Here is an 18,657-nt window from a genome sequence, read left to right as displayed (position 1 = left end):
GATGCTATCTAGAACGAAATTGGGACAAGATCAGTGCTGAAAATGGTAAAATAATATAAACAAGTAACTCTAAACACAGTAGAGTAAGAGTTTGAACAATTAGTGTGAGGAGACAGGTAAGTAAATAGAAATTATTTGTTGACCTAAAAGCCCATCATCTCCATACTGTTAGTTTATCTAAATGTTAAATTATTTCGCTTTTGACAATGCATAACCACGCCTGCAACAATGCAAACATCGGTTGCGGAAATGAAGGATGTAACGAGCAGAGCGCAAAAAACACAGAACTGGATGTTTGTTCAGTTGGCAGAGACCATTTCATCTTTGAGACTTCTGCAAACTAATTTTTTTCCTGTGAGCTCAAAGCCAAATATGTTTCAACGTTTGGACTTCTTGGTGAACTAAAAATTTTATATATAACATTTTCTAAATATCGTTGTTAAACAAATCTTAGGCAGATATGAACGAATGTTTGACAATTTAACAGAGGTCTTTTGGGCAATTTGTTTTATCGAAATTGAAACAGAGTCGCTGCCAAAATATTCCACGAGAACGATCGATCAATTCCATGTGGCTTTATGAGCTCACCACTCACTCATTCATCAATTTGACAATGTCATTTAATCTTAGTACATGTATTAAAGGGCTTCATAGAATTTTTCAAAAAGGGTGCAACATAAATATGCCATTGTTGAGCACTTTAGTGGGGCACCAATGACACATATATATGAGGAAAATTTAAGGGCACAATGCATACAAATAATAAAATTAAAATTGTGCCCTTAAGATTTACATTTGGTGGTTTGGTATTACGTCCTCCTCTACTGACAAAATGTTACAATGTGAAAGAAACATTTCCGAGCTTCACTTAGCTCTCGGACAACAGAGACACTCTAAACATTGACCATGCACAGCCTACCAAACAAGAACAAAATAACTGTATTTTAATGGGCACCACAAATATTACGAAAAGAAGGGTCAAACTTAAAGGCAAACTGGACCATGATACTCTTCTATTGTTAATAATAATAATATTCCACTTTGATACCAGCTTTATACCAGCAATAGGTCTCAAAGCGCTTTACAGTTGATATGTTACCCCTGGTCAATGATAACCTGTTCCAGAGACAATCCCTCCCGACGGCTGCAGTTACATACTGCGCCCAATGACAAGTTAGCTCACAGTTACCCATTAAACCCCTGGGTGGAGAGAGGCAACTGAGATAAAGCATCTTGCCCAAGGACACAACGTAATGAACTAGGCAGGGGTCGAACCAGCAATCCTTGGATCACGAGTCCGACGCTTTAGCCATTCGTCCACCTTGTTGATTCATGTAGGGTTGGCAAGGAACATAAAGTGAGTCTGTTTCCTCAAGTTTTGAACACCTCAAGAATAAAACAACGCCAGTGCTTATACTCGGTACATAAAATTTGACAAATCTTGAGGAAAATATGCGAACTAACAGAAAGTGTGTGTGTCCTCCCATTCTGCAGAGCATTAGAACTGCCTCCTGTTCACCTCCCCCTCTACCTCCCCTCACCCCCCCACCACTATCCCACCCCACCTCCTCTCCCAACCCATCCACTGGGTTATGAAAGTGAGTCGGACTGCATATGAAACTCTTCAATTTTTCCTACTTTATTGTCTCAATGGTGTCATTAAATTGGTTACAGTACTAGTCAAGCCACTACACAAAGTCCCCTGGAGGAGCATTTATACCTTTCTTGTAAAGCTTCCTAATTTTAATGCCGGTGACTTTTGTAGCTTTATTGCAGATGTTTATTATTCACAATATAATTTATGCAAGCTACATGTATCCAAATCAGGAATAATTGGATAACTAACACGATTCATCTCAACCATGACGTAGCAGAATATGCACTGTACATTGCTGACAGTGTATTATTTTGTTGATGTATTGACTGTATATTAACTTCATCTAACAATTTCCTTCTATTTTTTTTGGATACATTCCAAAGAAAAAAAACCTTATTTAAATGCTGTATGTATTATGCAACTCAAACCTAACACATATTTAGAACTTAAGTTTAATATCATTTTGTGTGCAAAACGAAGCCTCAGTGTCTGGTTCAAAAGCTGTAAACAATTATTTGGGAGTAGCTCACATTTCACCATCAATTCACATCCTCCATGAAACTATTTCATACACAATCTCCAGTTTCTATCCTACATTAATTAGTAAACATGTTAAAAAAAAATTGACTGGGTGCTATAATATGTAAAATTGAACGCTTTGAGAAGCTTACGACAAATCAGTTCCATTGATTCCACATATCTACAGTCTATATACATTTTTGTATTGTAATAAATGACTGTTTAAAAACTCCACATGGCATGACAGTAAAATGAACGTTACATGGCAGAGGCTGGAAAACGTAAGATAGCTAGATTATATGCAGACTCCTTAACTGCAGGGGCAAATTTTTAATGGTCGTCCGAGATGACCAAATTTCTATTCTGACAACCAAAGTCAGTTGTTGACATCAAATTCTGATGGCATTGCAACTAGCTAGGAGTTTTACTGGCCCAAAGCTGGTGTTCTGTTCACAAAACCTACAAGTCTCTCCTAAAGTGTATACATTTTGAACAGTTTGCCACTGAAAATTTAAAACATCACTAACATGAAATTTGTGGGACACAATATTTTCAGGTTTGGATAAAATGGTTATAAGTATAGTGCCCATTTGAACTGGTTGTTAAAATACATACAAGCTCATATTTAGGTTGAGGAGCCTAAAGGGGTTTCCAATTTGGGTTGAGAGGCATCCTACATAACTTGGTCAAAACAACCAAAACTCAGAAAGATTTCACACAATGCAGAGAACAACTATAAGTAGTTAAATTTCTCTTGAAGAGCTAGTTCTCTTTACACTGATGCACTAAGGTAGCAATTTCACTTTAACTAGTTTGGACATCAACAAATATTAATACAACTTGAGAAACATCACAGAAAAACAGAAACTGTCGAGAGGACATGTCGAAACATGTTATATCACTTTATACCCACACACTGTATTACATTGTACACACCATTACCATGCCGACCTACATTAAAGTATGGTAACCAAATTTTCTACAACTGGTTCAATACTAGAGCTAGACTGCAATTAAACACTTCTTAGGACTAAAACTTTGTCAGCAAAAAGTTGTCAGATAGCTAGTTACCAAATAATGCATTATATACTGCAAACTGTTTTGTCATTTAGACACATCTTCATATTTTTAGGAAAAATTCAAAGCAAAAATCCAAACAATAAACCAGAATGCAAAAATGTGTTGTGGTTTCGATGATGTAACATGAGCAGGTTTCTTCATGAATCTGACGTAATGTATAGTGAGGGTGTACTTGTTTACGAGGGTTTCACGATTTGACCTCTGATGACCTCAAATGACCTATGATGATGACCTCAAACACAATAGGCTTCTTTTACTTGATGTGGTATCCCTACACACCAAATATGAGGTCTGCCCATGATTCCCTTCTTGCGATATGGTGATTATGAGGCTTTCTCATTTTGACCCCTGGTGACTCCAAAAGACTTTTGACCTCCACCAAAAACAATAGACTACATGTACTTAATGTGGTACTTCTACACACTAAATAACAGGTCAGCCCAAGCTTTCCAGTATTGAGATATCGTGATTACAAGGTTATCACAATTTGACCACTGGCGACCTCAAATGACCTTTGACCTCCACCAAAAACAATAGACTACTTGTACTTAATGTGGTCCTTTTACACACTAAATATGAAGTCTGCCCATGCTTCCCATCTTGAGATATCGTGTTTACAAGGTTTTTACACTTTGGTCTCTGGCGACCCAAAATGACCTTAGACCTCCACCAAAAACAATAGGCTTCTTGCAATCAATGTGGTACTTCTACACATCAAATATGAAATTGGTCTGACCTTTTCTTCTTGAGATATCGTGTTTACAAGGTTTTCACAATTTGACCCCTTGTGACCCCAAATGACCTTTGACCTCCACCAAACACAATAGGCTTCTTGTACTCAATGTGGTACTAATATGACAATGGTTAGACCTTCCCTTCTTGAGATATCGTATTTACAAGCTGGGCGTCACAACTGCAATCACACACACACCCCATCATGAATGCATAGGTTACGATTATCATCGAAACCAAAAATGCGATGTTACATGACGGTGTATTGATCTATCAAATTATTCCAACGTGCCATGACAACGAATACTGGGGGTAATAGCATGTTGTCACCAGCACGCTCAACAAAACAGGGGTAAAAAAGAATTATAAAAAAATCACCACTGTATGGTACCAAGTTTTCAATTTATTCAGAAGAAATTAAAATCTTAGTCACAGTGCAAGCACACAATAGTACTTGCCCTCTTCTGCTAATCATGATTTTTTTTTCTATAAACGCCTTATGCCATATGAGTCAATATCTAGTACTCACTTCACTTCCATCCAGGCGTTACAAAATAGAAATAACAATTTTTTCTTTTCACGATCTCTCGAACTAAAATTTTCTGGGACAAATTGTCGATATTATTCAGTAGCCATCTTACTAATATTACAATTTCTTCCTGTAATTCAATAGGATCATCAAGTTTTTACATACAAATCAAGAAGGTGCATATCCCGCGAGACCCATCCGATAATTGCACCGTTAGGTTTCTTCTCCGGGGAGGTGCCCATGCTCGACGGAGCACATCCTCCGGTCACTCTCCTTCTTCTGTGTTTTTAACGTATTTGGGGGCGGCCAAAAAATATTTTAATTTTATCAAAACTTAAAAGGCCTCTTTTACAGACAAATTAGTCTACTTTTTAGATACACAACTAAGCGTTCCATCTAAAACAAAAACTTAAAAGGCAAAAGTACCAAATGGTTTAACAGATAAACTTCAAATGTGAGTTGAACCTTCTTTCAACTTAGTGTGAGTATGAGTGAAAGTTCTCTTGGGTTTGAAAGCCATAATTTGGAGCAATGAGGGAGTATATTTAAAAAAAAACAAAAAAAAACACTGAGGTTAATACAAACGAATGGTCCACAGGTGGGCTACTGATATGTTAAGAATTCTTTGCCAATTTCTTCATATATTAAACCACAAAAGATCAGTAATTATCAGTACAGTACAAGGAGATATCAAAGCAACACAAAGCAAAATTAATACTCATTTCCAAATGAACGGAAGGGTCATCACCGAATCGTTCGTCAAAAATGTTCCAAATATATAATAAACTTTCATAATGCTGAGCTTTAATCCCAATACTCCCCCATCCCCTCCCCCCCCCCTCTTTCACTCCCTATTCATGGGATAGATAAATTCACATTTCCTTGGATATTCATGTCATGAAGAAAATCAGTCTAGTCCAACTAAAAAGTTTACAAACTTTTCCGAAATTTGCAAATTTCCTTCCTTTTCTCATAAAATATGATCAGTCACCTATATACCTATATTTATCAGGCGATTGAGGAACAGTAGAAAATGAAGACCAAAACCTTAGAACAGGTCCACCTTGGATATCCAATTACAGAAAAGTTGTCCAAAGAAAATGGCACTAGACACTTTGGGTGGTAGAATGGAAAAAGGAGGGCAGTATTTTGGAATGGCCCCCGACACCCAAGAAGGACAATGCTAAAAGGTCACCAGGTCACTTTAAATACGGCAGAGCAAGAGTGATTTAGTTGTGAGGAGACAGGTAAGTGAGGAAGGAAATAAATTGTATAGATGTACTTACTAGGGCTCTATCCTCTCCAAGTGAGAGGAGTCTTGGCATGTCAGAATCCAATTTGATACCAAAGGTAACAGTCCGAATTGGCTTGTAATGTGCCCTGTGTTTACCGAGGTAAGTCCACGGCCAATCGCTGTTTGGCGAGCCAGCTTTGTAAACGGTAACACAAAAGTTGGCATCCTGTAAATAGAAAGTAACATAATGTAATAAAATGTAATTCAATGTAATGTAATGTGTTATAATGTAGTGTAATTTACTGTAATGGCATGTGCTGTAATGCAGTGTAATGTACTGTACTGTAATGTGCTATAATGTAGTGTAAAGTAATGTAGTGTAATGGCATGTGCTGTAATGCAGTGTAATGTACTGTAATGTAGTGTAAAGCAATGTACTGTAATTTTATTATTATTTCTTCACTGAGCAACTTGCTTTAATGATTTCATATCATAATTCAAACTATAATAATTCAAACATACCTTCGATATATATGTGTTCACCGATATCTCATGAATAAAAAAGTTGGTCATGTTACTGAAGGCAGAAACCATAAGTAAGTCCACCGGGTACAGTGTCAAAAACTATTTCATGTTGCATAGACGTATAGAATCTTGAACAGCCAACATACATCATTTTAAATTCGTGGAAACTTAATGCATTAGTACTTAATATGGATAGTTCCAGTTGATGGATGAAACGGAAAATATTTGAAGCATCCCGACGATAAAATTTGCATTCAATTCCCTCTAGATGCATCGTTTACGGGGTAACCACATTTGAACTTGACACATTTTTTCGTTTTTCTTTTTTACCAAAAGTGAACTTGAAGCAAACTGGAGCAATGTCATACATGCACACTGAAAAATTGGTTTGATGGTTTTTCTTTCAAATTTAATGCAATGTAAATTTTCGTTTTGTTTTCTTCAAAATTTGGTATGCATTAACATATGAATGTACTACATCCAGTGGGGGTGTTTGTTTCACATCCCCTAAGGCAAAGTTAGAGCCATCATCTAAATCAATTGCAAAACACTAAGGGAAAAACGAAACATATTGCTGTCGGTATGCAACTTATGACATTGCGTAATATGTACAAAACTGTGACAATTTTGACTATCAATGTGTGGAAAACACAGCGTAGGAACTGCATGCAAATTTCACCAGTATGCTAAGGAATTTGATCTCCTTTTCTATTTATAGTCAAACTGTTGCCCGAACTATGCTTTTTCATTTTTACACTATACAAGAAGCAGTATTTCATAACACTTGATCAGATTTCCAACAGGTGGTTTAATATACGGTACAAAAATCATCCTTTGCAACTTCCACTAGAAATTACATTTCAACACAAAACTTTTCAATTTTGACATTTTCGGGAATTAGTTCTGAGAGAAACTTTGCAGAAGGTTTCGGTTCAAAATTATTATTATTATTACACCGATGCTTATATAGCGCAAAATCCAAGGGTTCAATGCGCTTAGCAAAACATATAAAAAATACAAAAATACAATTGAATACACTTAACCATAGGTTTGCCTGATATAAAACTAATTATGTGAAATGATAAACAAGGTTAACGCATTTTTAAAGACGAGTACCTTTTTCGGCAGATGCACTCTCCGAAATGTGCAACAGGTTGATGACCTTTTATGCCATCCTCTCTATCATCATCCAAAAATTCCAAAGGATAATTTTTTTGATCATTGGCTCTTTTCTAATTAAGCCTGCATGACTCCTACCAAGTTCATTTCGTTTCCGATTTTTACCGAAGAAGGGCATGACTTTCTTCCTAATGAAAATCACTCACAACAACAGCTTGAAATCTGACCAGCCAAATTGAAAAGTACGCGCATTGTCTGACGATGCCCAGGAGACTAACTATCGACTACTCGATAAACCAAAAAACAAACAAAAGCGCAAAAACCCTTCCCACCCCTTCCCTTCCCTTCCTTTCATTCTTCCTTTTCTGTCTTTTTGGACCAATTTTGTTTTTTTTTATCAAAAAGTGCTTTTATGAGTTCATACCATCTCCAGGTGCTTCTTAGGAAGGGGTCTGCAAACCGTCACATTTATAATCAGGAAATGCTGTTAATACAGCATTGATTGGTCGGTGGTGAGGAGATCGGGCCTACCATGTCAAATCATGTTTGATATTTAGTCTGACAAATACCATACACGTCAGTTTGAACCCAAAGAGACGACTAGGGCAAGGTATGTCACATACAGAGAAAAATAATAATTCTGTGCTGCCAGGAAAAGACATGATTTTTCAAAAAAAAGCAAAAGAATAATGAGCAATGATTGCTGGAGTAATATTTATGGCAGCAAGATTGGAAAAAGTTCTGACAAGGTTCTAGGAAAAATGAAAAATAAATAAATAATAGAATGGAAGTCATAATTAATAGTAAACTTGATAGAAATAAAAAATTGAGAAGTATTACAAAATCGAAAAAAGAAAAAAAATCAGTGGCATGTTCGATGATTCTTTTCATGTAGTGAAAAGTGCACTTTTGTATAAGGAGTGCTTGATTGTCCACTTTGTGAATAATGGCAGAAAATCGCTGCTCCGTACAGTTGGCCAACGTGCTCCCTGGACATTCGTTAAGATTTCCTTGTGTGATTTACAGCAAGTTTCAAGGCAAGACAAACAAGGAAATTTTCTACAAATTGAACAGACTACACAGTAACAAAAAAACAAGGGAAGTTATGCTAAACTGGCCAGAAAAGTTTAAATATTTATGACTGTTTTATTGTCAGCAGTTTTGGGAAAAACCTATTTACACAGAAGGTAATGACAAATTATTTGTGTTCATAAAAGCAAGAAAGAAATATTATATTATATTATATTATATATATTGTTGACATAAACTGAGCTAGACAGTTTGGCACAGAAAGTTTGGTACTGTCCAGACATGTTCCATTTTGATTCATAGTATATTCCCTTTGCGAATGTATATAATACAATAATTTAATTTTAAAATTAAAAATTGAAATTAAAGGAACCTATTGTGTTTAGTTCATTATCATGTTGTTATACTTATTTATGGAACATTTACTCAAGGCACTCATGCAACGCTCTGTGAAATCTCTGTGAGGGTTTGGAAGGTGTCGGTGAATTATTGACATATATTTTGCAACGATTAAAGCAGATTTTTTCCAAAATTAAATATATTTCTGTTGTGGCATTAATACAACAACTAACAATATACTCCCTAAAAAATACATATCTGTTGTGGCACTTATACAACAACTAACAATATAAGTTCCTAAAATATATATCTGTTGTGGCATTTATACAACAGCTAACAATTAACTTCCCATACAAACATGTTTATAATATTTGGTGAGATTCATATTTACTAATAAGCCCCCTCAATGATCTCTTTGCTTTATTAACGAACAGGCAACGCTAGAATAGCTACATGTCATGAGCATGACACTCTGGCCGAGCAGTGATGATGTTAATATCCCAAACAGATTACAAGTGTCCCTGAGTATAGTCGCACCAAACATTGGACAATATATAACACCCTTCAACAGAAGAAAGAACATAGCGACCATTTTCTAACCAATCAAGGATAATCATAGTGATCACATGATGTAACAGCACCACAATTCTGAGTTTTGACAATTTTGTTGATCTTTTGTAATTTTGTTTTAAATTGTAAAAACTTCCAAGAAACAGCAAGGGTTCTGCCTGTGTCCAAAACCTGCTTTAACCATCTTTTCACAGTTTTCACATCTTGTCACAGTAAGGTTGCTTGCTATGCAAGCAACACAAGAAAATTATTCTCTGTCCAACCAACTAACCAGAGTCCTTTAGTAAATAGAATGCAGTACTAGATTGGAAAAAAAATTGTAAAGTCTATTTGGAATAAATTTAGCTTTCATGATGTTTTTCATTGGCATAAATACCACAATATGTTGACATAGTAGTCATAGTAGATCTACATTATGCAATTTTGACACAAGAATTGCCTCAATGTAGAGTTTGTGTGGGAAGAAGTCAAAGATGTTTGTTCAGAGAGGTGTGGTAACAGAATTACAAGCCTCTGCTACTGTGTGGTTTCACTGCAGCTCTGTACAATGTTACAGTTGATTATCCAATTAGCAGATGATGCAAGTGCTTAGGAACACCCCAAGGGTCAAGAGGCCATTGTGACCACTTCCAAGCAAGACAAAGCTGTATTTGAGGGTGATGTCTGTAAAATTTAACAATGGAGGGAGAGGGGAGGGGGCTGGGGAAGCATATGGTACTTCAGGGGACCCAGAGGGTGTAAATAAAGTAACACCAGGAAATACTAAAGCGCAATAACTGTAGCTATGGAATCTGTCCACGGCAAAAGCCAAGCGGTTTTGCCACTGGAGGGACAGAATGTCTGCTACTTGGAAAATCAACAAAACCTAAGCTGTGTCATTCCCACTGTATCTTCATAACATCTTATTTGTGTACTTTGTGATCATCATTGAAGAAATGAACGATAAATATATTTGAGCAAAAGTTTCCCACTACAGGGACTTGCACCTAATATCTGATTTGGACATAATTTATTGATAAAACTAAAAGCATCAAAATCGACTTTGTTGATGACAATGATGAGAGAAGGTGCTACTTCCATTCATCCTGTGGTATGTTGCATCCCTGTAGATGAGGGCGCCGGTTCACTCAGGTAAATGGTTTTGTGGAAGGTAATTATTACATGACTGTAAGGTTGAACATGTTTGTATCAAATATGAAAAAAAACTACTTTGAATACGGTCATCACAAGAACATTCAACCAGATTATTCTTACAGAGTTCTTCAATTTATGAAGGGAAATCTTCGACAGCTGATATCACATGAAGAGGTAAGTGAAATTCATAAATACCAAATTGCTACACAACGGCTAGCAACGGTGTATTTTCCGGTTTTGTGCACAGAACCTAACCATATCCTCAACTTTATGATATAGTAAAAATTGTCCTAACTTGCATTGTCGACACTAATGACTATAAAATGTCCTGATGTTCATTTGTTAAACACATTGAAACAGCTTTAAAGATGTACTGTCACTGCCATGTGTATATAGTATAGCAGGTAAGATGTGACCTCAAACAGTTTGTATGTGACGGAAAGATGTGGGAGTGGGTGAGGAGTGGGAAGGGAAAAGGTTAAACAACGTACAGGGTGACCAGGCGCAATTCCAGGATTTTCAACGAGGGGAGGTGCATCCCATTGGATTTCATTAGAGCTCAACTTGCAATGTCAACTTTGTATACTGGGTTCGTTAAGGCGGAATGGTATGTAGGGAGAGGGGGGTGTGTCTGGTGGTACTCCCCTGGAGAACAAAACGAGAAATCCATATGTGTAATAGTGCATTCTCAGGAATACTTACAGTAGGCTATAAATTAGGTTCTATAATAAGGTCTTTCATGAAAGGTTGTGGTAATATTAAATTTGCTCCTCTGGTGAGGAGAGGGAGAGGAGGAGAAAGAAAAGGAGGTAATGAGGGAAGATTGGGACATGGAGGTGTTATGGGCAAGAGTTGGTAGAACCATGAGAAGGACGGGCTGCATTTCGCTATCCATCGAATGAATGTTTGTATCAATTAACCCACCTATTTGTATCAGTTACCCGCCGATTTGTATCAATTAACTGCCTATTTGTATCAATTAATGCCTGTTTGTATCAATTAACCGCCAATGTAGATCGCAATACAATGCAGCAAACATATGAAGTATACTTGGTTGCCAAATGTTTGCCTAATTATTTAACCAAATAATACACGGCCTGGTGACCTGTGATGAACAAAGTAGTACACCTATGCAAACTCATGCAAACTTACATTACTGAAGTAACAGAGCATAATCTCTGTCTTTTGCGAAGACAATGGTTACGATGACAAGTCTCATGTTGCAGGCATGTTGAAGGTCTCTATCATTCTCAAACATCAAGGATTTATCCTTTATTAATTTTCATATCTTGCTTGAATATGACCTATTTTGTGAATCTTTCGTGCTCATTCTTCATTTCTTTCCATGTTTTCTATTAATAATTTCAGACACATTTTTTTAACAAAAAAATGATAAACTTGCCCACATCATTGTAATCAGAAACAATACTTACCATGTTTCAAACATTCTCTAGGGAACAAATAAAACTCACATTGCACACAAATCGTTGCATTTTCGACATTCATATCCGATTCAAAAGAAGAGCACCGTTTTAATCATTTGGCACAATTCTCGACAGACATTCGGCTATTAAATGGAACGTCTGTGCTTGTAACGTGCGACATATATTTGAAACCTACTACGAAGCATGTTATGGAAGGCGAGACTTACCCCGGTCGCGAACCACAATGAATCATGGGAAAAAACGCAGTGAGTGACAGCGTCTCTAGAGTAACGGAATGGCTCTGGGCATTCGTCTTCCAAGGTGATGGCATCGAGAATCCTGACCGAGCCGTTGGTGAAACCGATACCTACAAGTCAAGAAAAAAAAAACCTAGACATGACTTTTAATACCAAGTCTTGGAAAATTTGATATGCAAATCACGAACAGAAAAATGGACTGGGAAAGATTGTCGAGAACTGTTTGAAGAGACCGACCGACTCATTGTCGAAAATGGCAGATTTGACCAGTGACTATAACAACAAAAGTGTTGTGCTCTACATCTAGTGCTATGTTGGAGTGATGATTCAGATTGAGAACCATTTCCTTGATTGTAAAGTGGTTGCCTGTCGGGAGCCACAATCTGTACTCGCAATTATGGAAACCTTAGAATCACACCCCGGTTTCATTACGTACATTTTGGTTCCTTTGACGATGAAAGAGAACCAGAATGAGGTAGTGTTCCCACCCACGTGGACCTCAGGGTCAAGTTTGTCACTTGGCTTCATTTTTTTTTTTTAGTTTGTATTATGATAACAAGAATACACTATATTTAATTTCATATTTCCCTGAGGCCCCCTCCATGTTTTCTCCCAATGGTCCATAATTAACCTCGGTGGCTGTTGCCTCTCTCACCACTCCCCTTGTGTCAGGCCTGTCCCTGATCGATGGTGGCCAATCATGGGGGGGGGGGTTGTTCATCTTCAAAGCCACAGCTATGTAAGTACTTGATAGTTCTTGTTGGAATGTACTTGTTGCTGCATGTATACACTAAAATCTAAAAGTATGTACATCTAAAGCAGACAAGATCAGTTTTTTGACAATCAGTGTTTTCTACTTTAAACATCACTTAAAGACTTTACACAAAACAAGAACATTGTTATCATAGCATTTCTTCTCTGTTAGATTACAGAAGTTGTCCAGGAACCCTTCCAAATTTGGTCACCATGGTCCCTGGGGTAGCTACACCTTTTTCTAGGGTTGACATTGTTCATGTTGGCATTTCGTCAAAAGTTGACTTTTGAAAAAACAAACACTATGACATACATACAAAAATGGTCTCTACATTTGTCACAAATATGGTCAATATGAGAGGACCCAAGAGAAACAAAATCTTCAAACCTTTGAACTGTACAATATTCATCCGGGTGCTTGTCAGGAGCTATTCGAGACCCTTTTTAGCATGTATGTTACTACAATGAAGAGATTGATTAACAAAATTCCTCCCTCCCTAGATATGAGCAAAATATGATCTCACCCATGAAATTTCCTCTCGGATCGAATGCGATGCATCTCATCATTTGTCCTCGACTGAACTTCCGAGAAACGACCACACTTCTGCGAACGGAAAATCAAAAACGATGAAGAAGAAATGAAGTGAAGAGGAAACGATTTTCTGGAAAGATGATCTTAACACGGCTTGTCTTTTAATTAAGGAATCTGGAGGCTTCTATGACTATATCCTGACAAAGAGCTCACTAAAACTCCTCGACATTGGTCTACCAAGGGTATATCAAACTTCAATTTTTTTTTTTCGTATAGAAAAGGGGCGCAAATAGCTAGTTGATTGCGTCAACATTTAATGATGTAAAGTAAATTACATCATGATATTGATGGCTCAAAGATGTTTCTTTGAACCAGAAGCTATGAGGTGGTTTACTGAAGGCTGTGGGGCTTCAAGATCACATTCTGAGAGCTGGCTGCTCGAGAATTCTTCTCTTCTTTAGAAACCGGTTCGCATGTGTCCATCGCTAAAGCTTCTTCTGTAGGTGCACGCAAGTAATATAACGGTATGTTTCTCTACGTAAATGCAGGGATCTTGTCTACTTCGCCAACAGTGATCGAGCAGTACACTCTCACTATTTGTTCTGCAACAATTCTTATATTCAAAAACACAGGCGCATCGCAACAGGAATACATTGTAGGCCAAAGTTGTTCAAGATTCTTGGAAAAATGGTATTAAACCTAAGAGTCTTTTTAAAAGACCGTTTCAAACGTTTGTTTTGATAAAGCATTACAGTATTTGTCTTCTCGTCCGATTTGTTATGTGATATGTGAAACACATCACCAAACGTTACTATTTAGAACATATTAATGTTGGATGAATTAATTTTATAAAAGGACCGGGTACCATTGTTTACCAAGACCAGTCCCACCCATCTACCCTCACTCACACCTCCATCCCCTGCCATCAGGTGCCTCCCCTAAATAGGGCAGAATTTAGGTTGACATAGAACCAAACATGCTGGTAAGACACACCCCACCACAACCCCCGTCCCCTGTTATTTGTCCCCTCCGCTCCAACATAATGCAAAAGACCAAAGGAAACAACAGTCCTGCGAGTAGGTATTTTTTGAAGATGTAATCTTTTACAATACACAACAAAATCTTACACCAAATCTTACACCTTCCCCAGTCTCCCATCCCCTGACAACCCCCCCACTCCCCCTCCTCCACTGCACTCTTCTCTTGTTTTTATCTACTGCCAGTGTTTAGCTTGTTCTCTACATTAAAGCATTTAAACATCTTATGACGGATCATGATGGGAAGCCAATCAAATCCAAAAGAATGTTTTTTTTTTCTTCTTCTTCTGACCTCCTTATATCACCAAGTCTTGTTTGCAAAGATTCTGTCATGTGTTTTGTTCGCAAATTCCCATCAGGGCACTAATCAGAGCTCATAAATCGAGGGTAAACCACGTTGCTCGGAGACGAGAATGTTCCCCGCCCCGGGGCTATTTGACCTAGTTTGTCTCTACGGTATTCTCAACAGCAGATGATCATAAATGCAGGCAACCGATTGAATATGGTCTTTTTTTAGTCGTGGAAATAAAAATTAGTTATTTTGAAAAGGGGTTCCTCGCAAAATTCTCGACTAATGATATAACCTAGTTTTCGTCTGTATTTACCAGCCTTATTGATGATATTAAAAATCACTTTTTTTATGACCTCACAATGAAATTACTGGAATGTTTAGCTCATGATGAAGCATTTTAATGTCCCAGAATTAAAGATTTTTTTTTGCCTTGAGGGATGACACTGTATTTTGCAAATAAAAATCTAAATGGGGGGGGGGGGGGAGAAGGGGGGGGTAGTTCATAGCTTCAATGTGCCATATTGATGCTTGGAATTTTTTCTATTTCACATAGATTCTCTGTAATATTATTTCTGGCAATCTTAGTATGAATTATTGCTATTAAAAAAGTCATCTGAAGTTTTCCATATGTAATAGAGGATATGATAACCAAATTCAGATTGAGTTTAATAATAATAATCATAATAATCATAATAATAATAATAATAATAACAATTAGGCTGTTATTTTTGCAATGCTTAAGCAACCAGGAATGTGGGAAAAGCCCCCCACGGTCGTATGGATTATAACTTTCATGACGGGTGGCATCCAATTCAACATTTTAACTCAAATTTTGAAAGCTTTTCAATTTAGAAAGTCATTTCAGATGGGAAAACCGTAGATTGCTCTTAGATGAAAAACCCAACCTTACCATGCATGACCAGGCCTGGGAACTAATCCCAACCCCCAAACCTCCCGATTGCTAAGCCTCATTGCGCGAAATGCCACCGCCTTTATTGACTCTGCCATAGTTTCATGTGTAATGGAGGCAATGCGAAGTGCTATTAATTAATGGTTCTTTCTCTAAGGTGTTTACCAATTGTTTACCAATTTAAAGCGCTTTGAAACGCTGCATTATGCGCTATATAAATGTAATTTATTATTATTGTAATTATTAATTGATGAATCATCACATTTCACTGTTTTTGCATTCTTCTCTTCTCCACTTTCTCCTTTTTTGTCCTTTTTTGTCTTCTTTTTTGACATGCTTTTTGATTTCACATGAAATTTGAAGGTTGCTATGGTAATTTTACCATGCATCTGCGGTCAATCAGTTTCATTATAAATAAGGATACGTCTTTCAGTTTGTCAGTTTGATGGATACAAAGAGGTCATATGTAAGGGGTCATATGTAAGGGGTCATATGTAAGGGGTCACAAAGGGGTCATATGTAAGGGGTCACAAAGGGGTCATATGTATCTCCCAAGCAATGCCTATAGATTGATCAAATTTACATTTTGCCTCCATTTACCGAAACCTCCCCACATTGCCCCCCATAGTTTGCTTATCATATCGGGATAACACTGAGGATAACATGTACTGTATGGACTATTCTTGGTATTTGTGGAAAATAGTGTGAGAATAGTTAATTAATTCTTACTTTTCCTCGTAATTCCAGACTTGAAGTAATCCAGAGTAACTACCTATTGCAATCAGTGGTCTACAAATCGAAAGGAAAAAGAAGCAAAGAGTTACAAAAACACTACAAAACCAGTCTCAAATCTCACTTTAATGCAACTTATGGCAAACCATTTTTAAGTCTGTCTTTAGAATCAATAACGTAAAATAATTGGCTAAAGCACAGAAACAGACTATCACGATGATAAATATTAATGGTTTTATGCAAAATGATTGGAAAACTTGGAAACTTTTAAATTATTAGTCCAAATGTCTAATGTCGAGTCATCTGAGCACAAAACCCACTGGGATAGCAAATTCTTGTCTTTTGTGCTTAAGAGCCACTTATCAAACCCCCGATAAAAAACATAACGTACATTTTTCGTTACCATGGAAATATATATTGAATCAGTCTTTCATCTATAGGCTAGAAATATATTTCCTTCAATTCTTCAGCTGCCCTCCCATATTTTTGGCAACTGCCAGAAAAATAGAGCCATAAACATCAAACAATTCGAACAAGTCCATCACACAAGCCCCTCGTTTATTGTGTGTGAAATAAACATATCAATGCTCTGATCACAACTCAGGCAATTAAATTTGGAGATTACAGCTCTAGCACTGGTACAAAGTAACTGAATATAGTTATCATGGTTTTTCATGTTTTGACATTTAACTTTCCCTCAAAAAAACTGCCGATGTACCTGGAAAAAAAAAGAAAAAAAACCTTTTTGCCCCCCCAAAAAAAAAAAAAAAAAACCTTCCCTCTCTTTCGTGGGTTTACCTTCCGGCGTCTATGGGGTCCCCCTTTCTAAATTCTCCCATTTTTGTTACCCGGCGCTTTCCGCGATAACATTCACGATGGGTTCTGGTGTCATTTACAACTTTGTGTCCCTTTTTCCGACCGATTTAACAACTACTTTACAGAGTTCATCAAATCAAACTGAAGATGGAATGACTTCCAATCCGATGGGGCAGAATAGAGTAAATACAATACGGCGGGAATCCGAGGGGGAACTTTTAAAATGTCATGTACTCACTCTGTCGGATGAGCTGCTAGGCTGTGAATGGCAGCGGAGTGCTCGTTAAGAATCATCTGAGAAATAAAACAACGGAAAAAGTCTCGACGACGTGATCATCGCTTGCGATTTAATTCTCTTCACTGTCGGATGCCAGTGTCATATCACTCACGAGGAAATCAAAGTTTGGTGAAAATATCATTCAACACAAAACATCTAAAGTCTCTAAACAAGGTACAGTAGAGGTGTATTGATGTAATACAACGATAAAGGGTAAGAGGATGGGTGGGGATAACAGAGGGAAAGGAGGGAGGGGAGAAAAGTGTCATCATAGTTTACAATAAATCCTCCATAAACTATCATCTAAGTGAGGATCAAGCAAAGTTATTTGCAATGGAAATATTTTGCCCTTTTTGCATAGAATCATATCATTCAGTGGGCAATAGATCCATATCATTCTCAACATGAACACCCACAGGACACCCACCCTAGGGGATCTGTGACATAATCTGGGGGTGGGGGAGCATCTCAATTATGCATTCAAGAAGCGGTTTGTACTTTGAGCTGGTTACTTTTTAGATTGTAATAATACTGATGATTTTTGAACTTTGGTAGAAATGTTTTGACTTCAGGAGAACTATCTGACCATATCACTTTCAGTTGTACATAAAACTATGTACCTTATATCTAGGAATGAATAAACTCTAAACAATTGACTACAAACTTCACAAGCAGGATTTATGCCCAAACATGAACAGAATCGCTGATGGGTAGAGAATGCTCAACAAGTTTAAAATCCACCATTTAAGAGGACTGTTGCCACAAGGCAAAACATAAATATATCCTGCTATGGGAAGGGGGGGGGAGGGGTAGTGATGGTAGGAAGGGGGAGATCATTTCCCAATCCCAAATCTGTAAACTATTATACCCAACTGTTCATGTGTACATAAAGTAATGTACCTTATCTAGGAATGAATAAACTCCAAACAATTGATTACAAACTTCACAAGCAGGATTTATGCCCAAACATGAACAGAATCGCTGATTGTTAGAGAATGCTCAACAAGTTTAAAATCCACCAAAGAGGACTGTTGCCACTGGGTAAAACGAAAATATAGCCTGCTATGGGAAGAAGGGGGGAGGGGTAGTGATGGTAGGAAGGGGGAGATCATTCCCCAATCCCAAATCTGTGAACTATTGCACCCACGATCATGTGGCACGTTTAGTATAATTACCATACACCACTTAAACACAGACGACAAATAATCTAGACGCGATAA

At 37.3% G+C, this 18,657-nt stretch overlaps 1 protein-coding gene across 4 annotated transcripts in view; it reads right to left on the bottom strand.

Annotated features, from left to right (window-relative positions):
- The window catches only part of LOC139980933 (cilia- and flagella-associated protein 251-like), a 65,878-nt gene that overhangs the window by 31,380 nt on the left and 15,841 nt on the right, over window positions 1–18,657 (bottom strand). For all 4 annotated transcript variants that reach the window (XM_071992989.1, XM_071992988.1, XM_071992986.1 and 1 more), the window contains exons 12-16: window positions 17,399–17,454; window positions 16,342–16,401; window positions 13,366–13,445; window positions 12,059–12,198; window positions 5,744–5,917 (exon numbers count right to left, since the gene is read on the bottom strand). In XM_071992989.1, coding sequence (XP_071849090.1) covers window positions 5,744–5,917; window positions 12,059–12,198; window positions 13,366–13,445; window positions 16,342–16,401; window positions 17,399–17,454 — 510 coding nt within the window. The remainder of the gene's footprint in view (window positions 1–5,743; window positions 5,918–12,058; window positions 12,199–13,365; window positions 13,446–16,341; window positions 16,402–17,398; window positions 17,455–18,657) is intronic.

The sequence above is a fragment of the Apostichopus japonicus genome, chromosome 15 (genome assembly GCF_037975245.1).
Source record: "Apostichopus japonicus isolate 1M-3 chromosome 15, ASM3797524v1, whole genome shotgun sequence".
Lineage (NCBI taxonomy): Eukaryota > Metazoa > Echinodermata > Holothuroidea > Aspidochirotida > Stichopodidae > Apostichopus > Apostichopus japonicus.
The sequence above is the reverse complement of the archived record's forward strand: the minus strand, read 5'-3'. Positions and strand labels throughout refer to the sequence as shown.